The 12,669-nt window shown below is 41.0% G+C and overlaps 1 protein-coding gene across 4 annotated transcripts in view; it reads right to left on the minus strand.

Annotated features, from left to right (window-relative positions):
• KCNQ3 (potassium voltage-gated channel subfamily Q member 3) overlaps nt 1-12,669 on the minus strand; it is a 198,410-nt gene that overhangs the window by 23,789 nt on the left and 161,952 nt on the right. For 2 of the 4 annotated variants that reach the window (XM_071738406.1, XM_071738409.1), the window contains exons 3-9: nt 11,781-11,907; nt 9,864-10,036; nt 7,779-7,934; nt 6,271-6,381; nt 5,760-5,855; nt 4,349-4,443; nt 1,624-1,650 (exon numbers count right to left, since the gene is read on the minus strand). In XM_071738406.1, coding sequence (XP_071594507.1) covers nt 1,624-1,650; nt 4,349-4,443; nt 5,760-5,855; nt 6,271-6,381; nt 7,779-7,934; nt 9,864-10,036; nt 11,781-11,907 — 785 coding nt within the window. The remainder of the gene's footprint in view (nt 1-1,623; nt 1,651-4,348; nt 4,444-5,759; nt 5,856-6,270; nt 6,382-7,778; nt 7,935-9,863; nt 10,037-11,780; nt 11,908-12,669) is intronic. The other 2 variants (XM_071738407.1, XM_071738410.1) reach the window with 1 other exon arrangement.

The following is a 12,669-nucleotide window of genomic DNA, read 5'->3' on the forward strand; positions in this document are numbered from 1 at the left end:
AACAGGAATGCTCCAATGCAGGTTTGCTGAGGGTTATGACATATGTAACAACATGAAAGCAAGATATATCCAGCTAGAATTAGGAGCCTTGGGATTACAGTTTTAAAGATTCTGAGCTGTGTCATACTTTGCAGTCTTTACTCCTGTGCTTCAACATAAAATGGCTTCTTCTACTGGCCTGAAAGATGCAGTAACTCAGAAGCATCTCCATTAAGTGTTTTGTCATTGAACAGATGCAGCAGCTTCTCCAGGGGAGCTGTGACCAACACCAAACTGCAGCACTCATTCACTTCCCTAATTTTAATCTGCTGCTGCATCTGAGTCAGAACACATTTTGGCTCCAGGTATGGAGTTACAGCTCTTAACTCTCTTCTACATATTAAAGACCAAAATACAGCTGCTGTCAACCCTGGAGATGGCTAAAATTATCAGATTATCTCATGATGAGGGTGTCAGGAATAGGAAGTAATCTTTTCCCCATAATTCAGCACTACAACTCTTGCCTACATCATATGAAAATTTGTGATATGTTTTTCTTTTGTTAAAGGAGGTCTGCACCCCCAAAAATCATAAGAGAACAAGTCTGAGCCTGTTTTTTTCAGCTTCCACTATTGCAGCTGTCATGTACTGCATGAAATGTTTAAAAAAAAAAAAAAGAAATAAAAGATAACTTTTCATCAGGACCAGGACTGCACTCTGACTAACAGTGTCCAAAGTTTGCTATAATTCTTACTCTTTTCTCTGCACTGTAAATGAGGATGCAAATGGAAATAGCTTCAGCGTGAGTCTGTGGAACTATTTATCCTTTAATTGCTATTGACTTTCATTGTGGGTGACCCATTTATAGCAGTTTAGCTTTAAGTATTTCACATTTTTGACCTAAGAGGTTGAACTGTTTTATGTGATTTTGAATCTGCAGCTTAGCTGGAGTGCATTACAAATATATCATTTACATTTCTAACCTTGCAGGGTGACTGGCAACGATGTCTCTGTTGAATAACTGGGCATCATTAGGATGGATCATTCCTTTGTTCTATTTCCTTGTAAATTCCCCAAAGAGACTGGGAGCTTTCCCATCTGTTTCAGCAGGAGTGGGACCAAGGCCTCAAACCTAATGTAACTTTTTTAGTACTGCCAGAGAGATGGACTATCCTACTGATCCATTTTAGCCATCCTTCTGAGTATTTATCATAAAGAAATCTTTACACATGGTGAATTCTGCAGATTTGATCCCTTACACAGCAATATTGCTCTGTACAGGACTGATGAAGAATAACATGAAGCAGAACTATAAATTCACCCCAGAATAACCTGGATGCTAAGCCTTGGCTCTGTAGCATGTATTAGGAGAAATCTGACTGCAATTAATCATAATGAACAGTAAAGCTGTTTACACACAATCAGCAAGCAACACTGCATTTGTACAGTTAGCATTTTAGCTGTGCTGTGAAATTGGGGAAAAAAAGCAAGCAATTAGGAACTGAATTGGTTAATAATCATTAATGACTATCTGTGATGTTAGTACCATGGTTAGGTTCACAGCCCATGTATCCACAAAGAACCATTTAACCTGCATCCTCTAATAATGTATTAAAAAAGGCTTTAATAATGGCAGTTACATACCTGGCAGTACCATCCAATTGCTCTTTCCTTTTATAGAAGAGAGGAAGCGTTACAAGAAAGCAAGGAGAGAAAAAAAAAATCAGCAGATTTTTTCAACAGAAATTTTGAATCTGTTGTTACTGGCTTTTTTTTTTTTTCCTGTGACCATAAATGACATCAGAATAAAAGCGACATTTTCAACTAGCCACAAATCAAAGACAGTGATATAGGTTCCTGAAATCAGTCTGTGCTACTTAAACTGGAAGTCTAGTTTTTTTGTGAGAAGTGATCTCCCTTGCCCTCTCTCCCATCTATTAAATTTCAAGTCAAATCTGAATAACAGAAGAACAATGAATTCAGAATACAATGAAAAAGCTGGAAATCCCAGTAGTGATGCTAGACTCCAGGCAAGCTCTAAGTTATTCTCTGAAAAAAACAAGTGAGGTCAAGAAACCTCCTAGAAATTAATTTCTAATGGCTAATGAGGGAATAGATAGAGACTGAAAAAGGACAAAGGAAAGGAAAGTACTGAGCCTTAATTAAATACCTGTGATGTTTTTCTTAGAGATTTCCTCTTTGACCGTAGTGAACTAAATTCTAAATTAATATATTGTGAATAAAGCAAAGAAAGAGTTAGTATTTTTTATTTGCCCTTCAGAAAGGCAGAAGTCTGAAATGTTTTGAGCAACAGCTGGATCTGCAGTAAGCACAACTTACATGTGGAGACCTCTGCTTGAGCTGAGTAGTTCAAGGGCACTATTTGTCAGAATGAGGAATTACAGCAAGTCCAGAATGAAAGTTTGAATTACTTGGATAACTAATGCCCATTATCAGCAGCTGGTAGTCTACAGTTAAAGTCTTGGCTTTCACTGGGCCAACATTTTAAAATGTTAAGAACTGGGGGAGAGGAAGGTGTCTGTTAGATAAGCAAGAAAAGTGAGAATCAGATAGGCTTGTATCCACAGACATATGGGTGTTCATTAAGTCTGAATGTCTTTCAGTGGAATTCTTTCCACTGAACTCAGAAGCAGTGACTGAAAAAAAATCATGACCCCAACTCCCCGAAAAAGTTTCCTTCTGAACCTTCAGTTCCTAGTTACAGTGGTACGCAGTTTTAAACAGGCTTTGGTTGTCCTTCACTGAATTTTACCCCTGAGCAACTAGTGTTGCCAAAAGAAAAGCATTTAACAAGCATTAATTATGTTTACATGCCATGGCAACCTCTGTGAACAACACAATTCTCAGGGCAATTGAGTTGAAGACAGAAAAGTAAGAATTTTCATCATAGCCCATATCTACACAACAACATCACAAAGGGTGCAAGAAGTACAGACACTTCACACACAGAACTAAAATTTTATCAGGATTGAAATTACAGAGGGGGAAATTGAGATTGCCAGGGCAATAAAGTCCAGAGTCTTACAAAGGGCAGATGATAGTAAAGCAGCCTTCTACTTTATTAAATGCCAACAGGAGAGCTACTGATGGAGCTATCCATGTGCCCCATATCCCACCCGGGGAAGGGAGAATAAATTTCCTCTTTTCATCATATTTGAAAATCTGTGAAAAGCAGGTGAAGTTCTGAATGGATGGTCCCACTCAAATGGATGTTCACATGAAGACCAGTGATGAGGGGAGTTCCTTTAGGGTTGGCATTGGTGCCAGTGCTGTTTAACATCTTTGTTGGTGACATGGAGAGTGGATCTGAGCACACTCTCAGCAAGTTCACTGTTGATGCCAAGCTGTGTGGTGTGGTTGACACACTGGAGGGAGGACATCCAGAGGGACCTTGAAGGGCTTGAGGTCTGCCATTGCCAACCTCATGAAGTTCAACAAGGCCAAGTACAACGTCCTGTACCAGGGTCATGGCAATTCTGAGCATAAATACAGCTTGGGTGGGGAATTGTTTGGGAACAGCCTTGAGGAGAAGGACTTGGGAGTCCTGGTGGATGAGCAACTCACCATGAGAAGTTTACCAAGAGCCAGCAATGTACACTTGCAGCCCAGAAAACCAACCATGTCCTGGGCTGCATTAAAAGGAGCATGGCCAGCAGGCTGAGGGAGAGAGAGTGCTGTGTCCATTTCAATGGCCCTTAACACAGGAAGGATATAAAGCTCTTGGAGCAAGTCCAGACAAGGGTCACAATGATGATCAGCTTGTTGGAGCACCTCTCCTCTGAACACAGGTTGAGAGAGTTTGGCTTATTCAGCCTTGAGAAGGGAGGGCTCTAAGGAGACCTTATAGAGGTCTTAAAGTACCTGAAGAGGCTACAGGAAACTGGGGAGGGACTTTTTACAAGGGCATATATTGACAGGACAAGGGGTAATGATTTAAAGCTGGAAGAAGGTAGATTTAGGTTAGATATTAGGAAGAAATTCTTTAATTTGGGGGTGACAGTACACTGGCCCAGACTGCCCAGAGCGTTTATGCCTGTCCCGTCCCTGGAAGTGTTAAAAGCCAGGCTGGACAGAGCTTTGAGCAACCTGGTTGTCTGGAAGGTGTCCCTGCCTATGCAGGTGGGGTGGAACTAAATGATCTTTAAAGTTCCTTCCAACCAAAACCATTCTATGATTCCATTAAATGGATCCAGAAGACAAAAAGTAAGCTTTTCAGGCTCAGCCAGGAACTTGGTTAAAAGTCAACACTGCTGCCTACAAAAGCCTCATTGATACATTCAAACTCTGTTTGTTGTCTTGACTTATACCTTGCAGAAAATTATGATGGAGAGGTAGACAATGCACTTACCTGAAAAATGGAAACGATACAATTGATTCATAAAACCTCCAGGTAGCAACTAGATCAATCCTGTTGGGGTTTGTAGCATAGTATCTCCAAGCAGCCTGAATTACAAGGGAGGAAATAATTAGTGTTAAGTAAAGCTATTCCCAAGGCTGATGGCAGCCAGATTGTTCCAAAGAACACAATGATGCACCTGAGTCACTATCTGAAAATTAATTACTAATCAGCCGTGCCAAATGAGTGGCACAATACAGCAACATTCTTGGCACTGGGTTATAATCTAGGAGGGCTATTATAGGAGACAGGAGGTGAGAGAGAACCACTAACACCACCATTTGACAAAATTGGATTTATTCTCCTTTTTGGTATGTCTAAAAGAGCTTCAAGTCCTGCTGGATTGGCCCAATATTTCTGAAAGTGCTTGATCTAGCTTACTATTAATGTACCAATGAAGGGAATTTTGCTTAGCACTTTCTATTGCAGCATTTAAATCCAATCAAAATTCTCTAAGCATATACCTTAAAACCACTGTAGCTAAATCAGCTACCTGCTAAGTGGAAATACGTTAATTTAAAAGGTGAATTCAATTTACCACTCATGCCTGCAGCTCCTTCTACTTGCTAAGTAGTGTTTTTAATGAGAACAGCACAATGTGCCACTCAGCCTGTTTCTCCTGAGGATTGGTTTGATACTGAGCAGCCCTGAGCACCAACATTTCCAGCTGGTATCACAGAAACTTTTGCTGTCCCTCTGTGGAAATGCTGCCATTTATCTCATCACCACCAAGTGAGCAAATCCAGTCAAATTTGTCAGCCCCTAGACTAGTAGTTTTAAGCTTAATTTTCTGACTTTGTAACAAAGGTGATAAATCATAATTTACAAGCTAAGGACTCTCTTCCCATTGAATCCTCTGAGAGTCCTGTGAAATACAGAGTGTGTTTCAGTTTTTACCAATTTCACATACTGTTTATTTTATTTGTTTTGATTCAAACTGTTTCTGTCTATTGTGTTGCTACTACTGCTGTTTTCATATCAATAACAACATGACTTTGCACTCTCTCAAGGGAACTGATTAAATGTGGATTTTGGAAAGATTATGTTTTCTGCAGCTTGTTTTCTATAATTTTGTTGCACTGATGCAGAAGTTGTTTGGTTTCCAGAAGCTAGCAGATGAGACCTTTTCTTCTAAAGATACTGTTCTTCTGAAAGATATGCTGGGAATTTCCTCAAAAATTGCAAAGGCCACTGAATTATTTAGCTCAAAGTGAAAAAAACCTGGCACATTTACAAACAGCTTCTCACCTCCTGCAATGGGAAATGAGAATTTGGGCATGGGGGAAGCAGTGGCCCTTGTTAACATGATGTAGCTGTCTTCATACACAACATTTTTTCAGTAAGGGTTTAATTGGCAGCAAACCTGAATGAGTTCAGCTGCTGGCTTTCTTCTTTTCTCAAAATGCTTTTGACGATGCTGCTCCTGGACCTTCAGTGCCAGCCCTGAACCCAAAATGCCCTGAAAGCATAGAGTGATGCAAGATTTTAGACATTTATTACTCAGAAAAAAAAAAAAAAAATCAATGCGAGGAATCAGGTCTGTAGGTAGAGATGGATATGGCTGCATAGGACTTTTGAGCAGTACATCACTGCTCTGTTCATAAAACATGAGTGTCATGATCCTTTCAAGGACCACAGGCCATATCAAATTATTCATAAGGCCTACAGGCTTCCTGAATTTCCATACCTTTCCAACCTGGAGGTGTCCAGATGATGTATTTATTCTCCACTCCAGGTAGAGTGAAACTGTGCTTGTATGATAGAAGAGCTACACTAACCATAATCTGTATTTGGGTGTGGGGAACTTCCCATCCTCCCTGAAATTCTAGATTAGTGCTGGACTGCACCCAACAGAGGAGGCAGAAGGTACTTACTGCAGGAAGAGCAAAGAAGGAGACTCCAATGAGAGAGAATGTAGCTGCAATCAGCCGGCCCTCCCATGTTTTGGGGGTCTTGTCACCATACCCAATCGTAGCCAGGGTGATCTGTGGGCACAGAATCCCAGAATCACAGATTATTTAGGTTGGAAGAGACCTCCAAATTCATCCAGTCCAACCTTTGACCAACACCATAATCTAACTACTAAACCAAATGACCAGAACTTCCCATAAGACAAACAAAGCCAATAATTCTGCTTTAAATATCACCAGGAAACCTATGTAATTCACTTAGTTTTATGAGTGCTCATGCACAGCTTCTTAAAACAGGAACCTGATGCTGGGACAACCAAATTTTTTTATGGCATCACAGTCCAGAGGCACTGCAAAAGGGAGAACAGATAAATCCATCTTAAAGTAGATGCCTCTCTAGCATGTTCAGAGACTGAATCTCCTGCCCACCACCAATTCACAGTTAGGAATGGGACTTGACAGTTTACAACTAGCAGATCTTTAGCAAACAACAAGGGCTACCTGCCCTGAAGTCTTAGTTTCTATTAAAAAAAAATTGACTGTGAAAACTTGCTTCTTTTCTGCACAACTGCTCATTCCCAGCTGTGTACCTTTTCCTATTGGTGCATTCCTACCGAAATATCTTGGATAACTAAGGTATGAAAATATCCAGGCACTGTATGCAACACTTGAGACCTCTTGATTAATTTTGGTGAGGAAGAACCTAGCCATCTATGAGTGAACTTCAGTAAAAAAAAAAAAAAAATGCTGCTGAATTTTAGTCTCAGCATGATATAGACACCTCTAACTATTGGTAGCAAAGCAAAACAAATTCTGTCTACCAGGTGACAGGAATATGTTGTGATCAAATTACCACTGACACAAACCAACACCCCTCTCTTCAACAGAAGAGACCAGAACAGATGTATCAAAGGTCCTTCTCTCTCAGTAACCTACCACCTATTATCTCAGTGATAATGAAAGAAGTATTGACTTATCCTTCCAGAGACATTTTGGACTTGCTAAATTTCATCCCATTAACAATTATCCAACCTTCAATACATCTAGATCCTTCTGCAAAGTCTCTTGGCCCTCAAGACACACAACAGCTTCTCCCAGTTTGGTCATCTCTGGTGTAGCTCTCAGAGGCAGGACACTGCCTCATGAGTTAGGTATCCCATAGGCATAGGCAGAACAGTTATACCCAAAGAAATACTCTTCTAAAAGAGAATTTTTTTGGAAGCCTAGAGTACAGACCAATTTCTGAAAGCCTTGTTTAAGGCTTTAGAAGGGACTTTCACTGAAAATCAACAGGGATATAAGTTCTGTCAATTGGTGGAAGGGGCATCCTTACTTTGGCAATGTTATGCCAGTAACATGCTCCTCACCCAAATTTAGCAGCATTTGTACTGTAATCCGTAACATCAATACCTGATCTCTTCTTGGATATGGAGTTTTTAAAAAAGGGATGAGGTATTTTTTGAGTCACTTACCAGGCCCCACCACAGTGCATCTGCATAGGTTTCAAACTCTTCCTTCATCTCTACCCCATTAGCATCCTTTTCAGGAACATCTTTTTCAACCAGATAAACAAGAAATGAAGATAGGATGAGTGTCAGGAACCCGATGTACCAAGCAGTGATGAGTTCCTGCAAAAAAAGCAGATGAACAACAGAGGGGCTGAAAACACAGAGGCAGAATAAACATCTAGAGAAGAGAGAAACACTGAGGATACCAGCAGGACTGTCACTGCTGGCTTTGTCACACACTATAACCAGCCCACCTCAGCATTTCCTGGGAAATAATGCAGAGAATTACAAGAACTAGGCCTTACAAGTCATCTTCCTTGGGAACAGCCTGAAGCAATCTGAAGTTGTAGTTCTGTGCAGAACTGGGTTAAGGGCTTAGCTGTACACATGACAAAGGGGTATGCAGGGATTTGTCCCTGACCTTGACCCTTCTCATTGCTGCTGCCTTGGGCTTGCTCAGTTTTGGCAGGAAAATCAACAGCTCTCCCCTCTCCCTTCCTCCAGAGAGCCAGGGCTGCAGGGTCCAGTGTTTTTTTTTTATGCATGTCAAAGCAGGGTCTGAGGTGGGATTTCACATCAACTGATGCAGTAAGAACAGACCTTGAAAATCATCTGTGTGAAAACCAGTCTAAAGTTCCTTGTTTTAGAGGGAGCGACTACAAGGGGGTGTGTGGCTAATCCCATTGAGTTGGTAAATGCAGCAACCTAAGTTCAAATCCCCCAAATGTCTGAAAAAAGAAGAAACTTTTTTGTGAAGGTCTTGATAAGTGGGCAAAAAAAAGCCCCAATATATTCAATATTCCTTTTGGTTTTGGATAACTGAAAATATCTGAGTATTTTGAAAATTTCATAACTGAGTTTTGAAACGAGTCAGCTTTCTTTGCTGATTTCTGGTGTGCAGCCACAGAAGCAAATTTTTTGGCTAGCAAATTATCAAAGTTGTTTCATTACTGTCTCCAGTGAAATAAACTTCTTGCAATCCTTTCTTATCTCCCACAGCCAGCTGAGGTCCAAAGGGTGGTAGTGGGAAGCACACAAAGAACATGTGCATGAAATCCCATACAATGAAACTTTAAAGAATTTCAAACAACCTCTGGCACAAAGATTTCTTCCATAATTTCACTTTCCTGAGAAGTATTTTTAACATAAATATTTATGTGCCACCTGCCTTGTAGAAACTATATGGGAAAGAAACAGAAGTTGGTATGAAATGAAGCAGCCCTATCAGCCCCTATAAAGAAACAAAGTCTAATTATATTGTGACAGCTGGCATTTTAATTTTCAGAAAACCCTAAAATGTCAGGAATGTCATCCATGGCTTAGAAAAAGCAGTATGTAGCACAGAGTATATGCAATTTCTCTCCACCCTGTGAAGATAAGAAATGTTGTCTAGAAGATTTTTATGCAGATAGTTTTAACTTGTAATTATGTTTGGTGAAAACACAAGACCACAACCTGTCTGTCTGGTGTGAGACAGGATGTGTCTGACTATAGCATCAAGTTAGACTGAACAAAGATGATTTTGACTGCCTGTTCACACTGCCTGCATCTTTGTATTGCTTGACCCATGCTTCTGAAGAGAAATTATAACAGCATCTCCTTCTGAAGCCACACTCCTGCTAACCAGTCTCTTTCCATCCCTCTGGAGTCCTTCTCCATCTGTTGATCAGACAGCTCCGAGAAGCAATTGCAAACATGTTGCAAATAAGAGGCACTTCTGTCATTGATTTCAACATACTCCACCATTAAAGGGATGTCCATGCTCTCATTCAGTGTAAGGGCAAAATTTCAGTTGCAAGGAGTGTGAGAATGTGTGAGAATCAACACTCTGTCTCACCACTTCTCAGCACCACTATTGAGTATTGAAGGGTAAAACCAGGGGTAGAAACGGTTCAAAGAACAGAAGAGGGAATAAAGCCAAAGGGACAAAACTGTTGCTTGGCCTACTAGACGTAATTCCAAGGTGATGTTGTAACTGTGCATTCCCAGTCTTTCCCTTGAGCATCTCTCCCCCAAGACCCAGATAAGGTCTTCAAGCTCCTCACTTACTTTGCTATGTGCACAAATGGCTGATCCCAAAAGTTTCCATGTCCCGCCGCGCCTGTCCATTCGGAGCATCCGTAGGATCTGAAGGAAGCGGAGGCTTCTGAGAGATGTGGCCAGAACATTGCCCTGGTTCCCAACAGCCACCACAGGCACCGAAGCAATCAGCACAAAGATATCTGCAAGGCAGAAAGAACAAAGCCTGCCAACAACAGTGGCCCCATCACCTGCTTCTTAATCCCATCTGCTTGTCCTGCAAATTTCCCCAGGCAAATTTTAAAGCTGCCTGAAAACGCTTTCTCCTACCAATTATACAGATCTCTGCACCTGTCACACAGTCAGTATCATGCACAGACAGAACCCACAAGAAAGCCCAGTAATCTATTTACAGACCAATGCACTAGACTTGAGGCACTGTCTGAGATAGCTTAAGAATGGACAGAAATAATTTCCAAATGTGGACAGAAAAACAACCTTAAATTCATCTGTCCTACAGAAACACCACAGTGCACAGGTCAAAAGATAAGAATTTAGTTTTTGATAGTGTATCTAGTATTTTGTTCTTTTGACTGTGTTTTCCCATTAAAATCTAAAAAAAAAAAAAAAAAAAAAAAAAAAAAAGTAGTACTGGCTTTAAGTGTTTAACAAGGCCAATTTGCTGATCAGCTAAAGAGGTTTGAAATGCAAATCCCATTATTTTTCCTTGCTTTATTTCTTTTTCTTTCTTTTCCTTGCTTCTCCCCTGCTTTTTCATCATATACATAGGCAAGAAAAAATGTGGCACCAAAAGTCTTCATTCTCTGGGCACTCAGTATTTAAATTATCTTTGTATTGTATTTCCAGACAAAAAGAGTGGCACTGGATGGATTTCAATTGTTCTCAAAACAAACTTGTGCTGGTGACAAGCAAGAAATGATATTAATAAATCCAGTGGGATCTTCTCTGTTCTTTACCCAGATATGAATGAAGATTCATTCTTAGAAGTGAGATGACAATTTTACTGGGAAGGCATGAGACAGCATCAATCCCACAGTACTCTCTACTGCCTTCGCAGTGCTAATAGAAGCAGAAGAAGCATTTGTACAGCTGTAGCACCCAAAGGAGCACTGCTAATTGAAGACAGCACAGACACATGAAGAAAATTTGTTCCAATTTGTCTACCATTTAGACCCACACGATGAAAAAAAAGAGGGAGAAGGAAAAGGGCAGCATGTATTCACAGAACTGCAGCATCACAGCTCCCCAGAGTGCTATGTGCTGTGCAAATAAAAAACATCAAAACAAATGAGGGAGTCCTGGAAACGCAGCACAAATGTGGATATACACGAGAGGTGCTCAGGGCAGAGCAGGCTCCTCAATGTTGGCTGGTTGGTTTGTGGACTTGATGGGGAGATTTAGGAGTGGACTGAAACATGAAGAATGAGCAGCTTTATGACAGTTGTAGGCAATGGCTTCCAAGCCTGAGAAATAATACGGGCGAAATCACAAAGATACTTGATACTTGTTTGCAAATGCAGACCAACGTTACAAAGGCAAAACACAACATTTTAATATGAAAGAGGGCTGAGGAAGATGGCACAGTACTGGGATCTGAAGTGGTTTGAAAACTAAGATAGAGTATATTTTGGGATGAGCCTAAGAAAAATGCAGTGGGAGTCAGGACAATAAAAATGTATTTGAAGAGTCGAAATATCCTTTTTTTTTTTTCTCACTGAGCATCCATCCAGGAGTTTCTAAAATGAACTGTTATTGCCAGGTACTTCAAAAAACTACTCCAAACAGGACACAGCTCCTAGCACAAAAGCCAGATCTGATTTCAGTGCTCTTTGCACTGCCATTCACTGTTTCTTGGAGAAGCCCTCAAATGGGTTTAGAAGGAAAAAGATGTAATGAGGAAAACATTAGAGGAGAGCATGTGCTTACCCAGCATGCACAAAGGCTTCCTGGCAAATTTGAGCCTCCCCCTCCATCCTTTGTAGCGACAGCAACACCCAGCAGCCCAGATTCTTAAGGCAAACTCTGCTCCAAAGATGAAAATGGCAAAAGTTTCCTGTATCAAAGACACCAACTACATTGTCAGAATTGCAACAAGTTTTATAATAATTCTGGACACAAGCATATAGCTGAAGGAAAGAGATGAGGAGCAAGTGTTGGGTAATGTGTGCGTGAGAGAGGGGGGAAAAGCGGGGAGGAGAATACAGGTAGATGAAAGAGGAAAGGCAAAGTAAGGACACAGCTTTACAGCCTGCTCTGCAGAACAGATGTGCCCATGTTGAGGGTTAAACCTGAAGTGCTTCCCCTGCCTTGATGGAAGGGTGGTTACTTCACAGAAAGACCTCCTGTTTCACAGTAAATGAGAAGACATTTGAGAGTGGTGACTGCACAGTCCCCACACCCCAGGGTTACCTTACCCACCATCAGCTCATGCATGCAGCTGTATCTAGAGAGACAGGGACAGGAAAAAGTATATTCATACAGTCATACATTATACCTTTAAATTTCTAGTGCACAGAAGAATGGGATTTTCCACTGTGCTTAAGAGCTCTTCTAAGCATGGGAAGGGAATGGGAGGGAGACAGAGGTTCCAAGGTGCTCAGTGGAGACAGAGAAAGGGCAGCATGGGGTACACAGTCATCTTTCCTCTATGTGAACTGCTGGCAAAGAGGAAAGGGGGATTTTCCATGATGCTCATCCCCACAGTTGCTGGGCACTTCTGAAAACCACCAATAAAAGCAAGCACAGGAGAAGGAAAAATAACCTCAGGGGCTTTTTTAAATATGGAAAGATGGTCTAAGAAGGGTAACAGGGACCA

Source organism: Heliangelus exortis, chromosome 2 (genome assembly GCF_036169615.1).
Source record: "Heliangelus exortis chromosome 2, bHelExo1.hap1, whole genome shotgun sequence".
NCBI lineage: Eukaryota > Metazoa > Chordata > Aves > Apodiformes > Trochilidae > Heliangelus > Heliangelus exortis.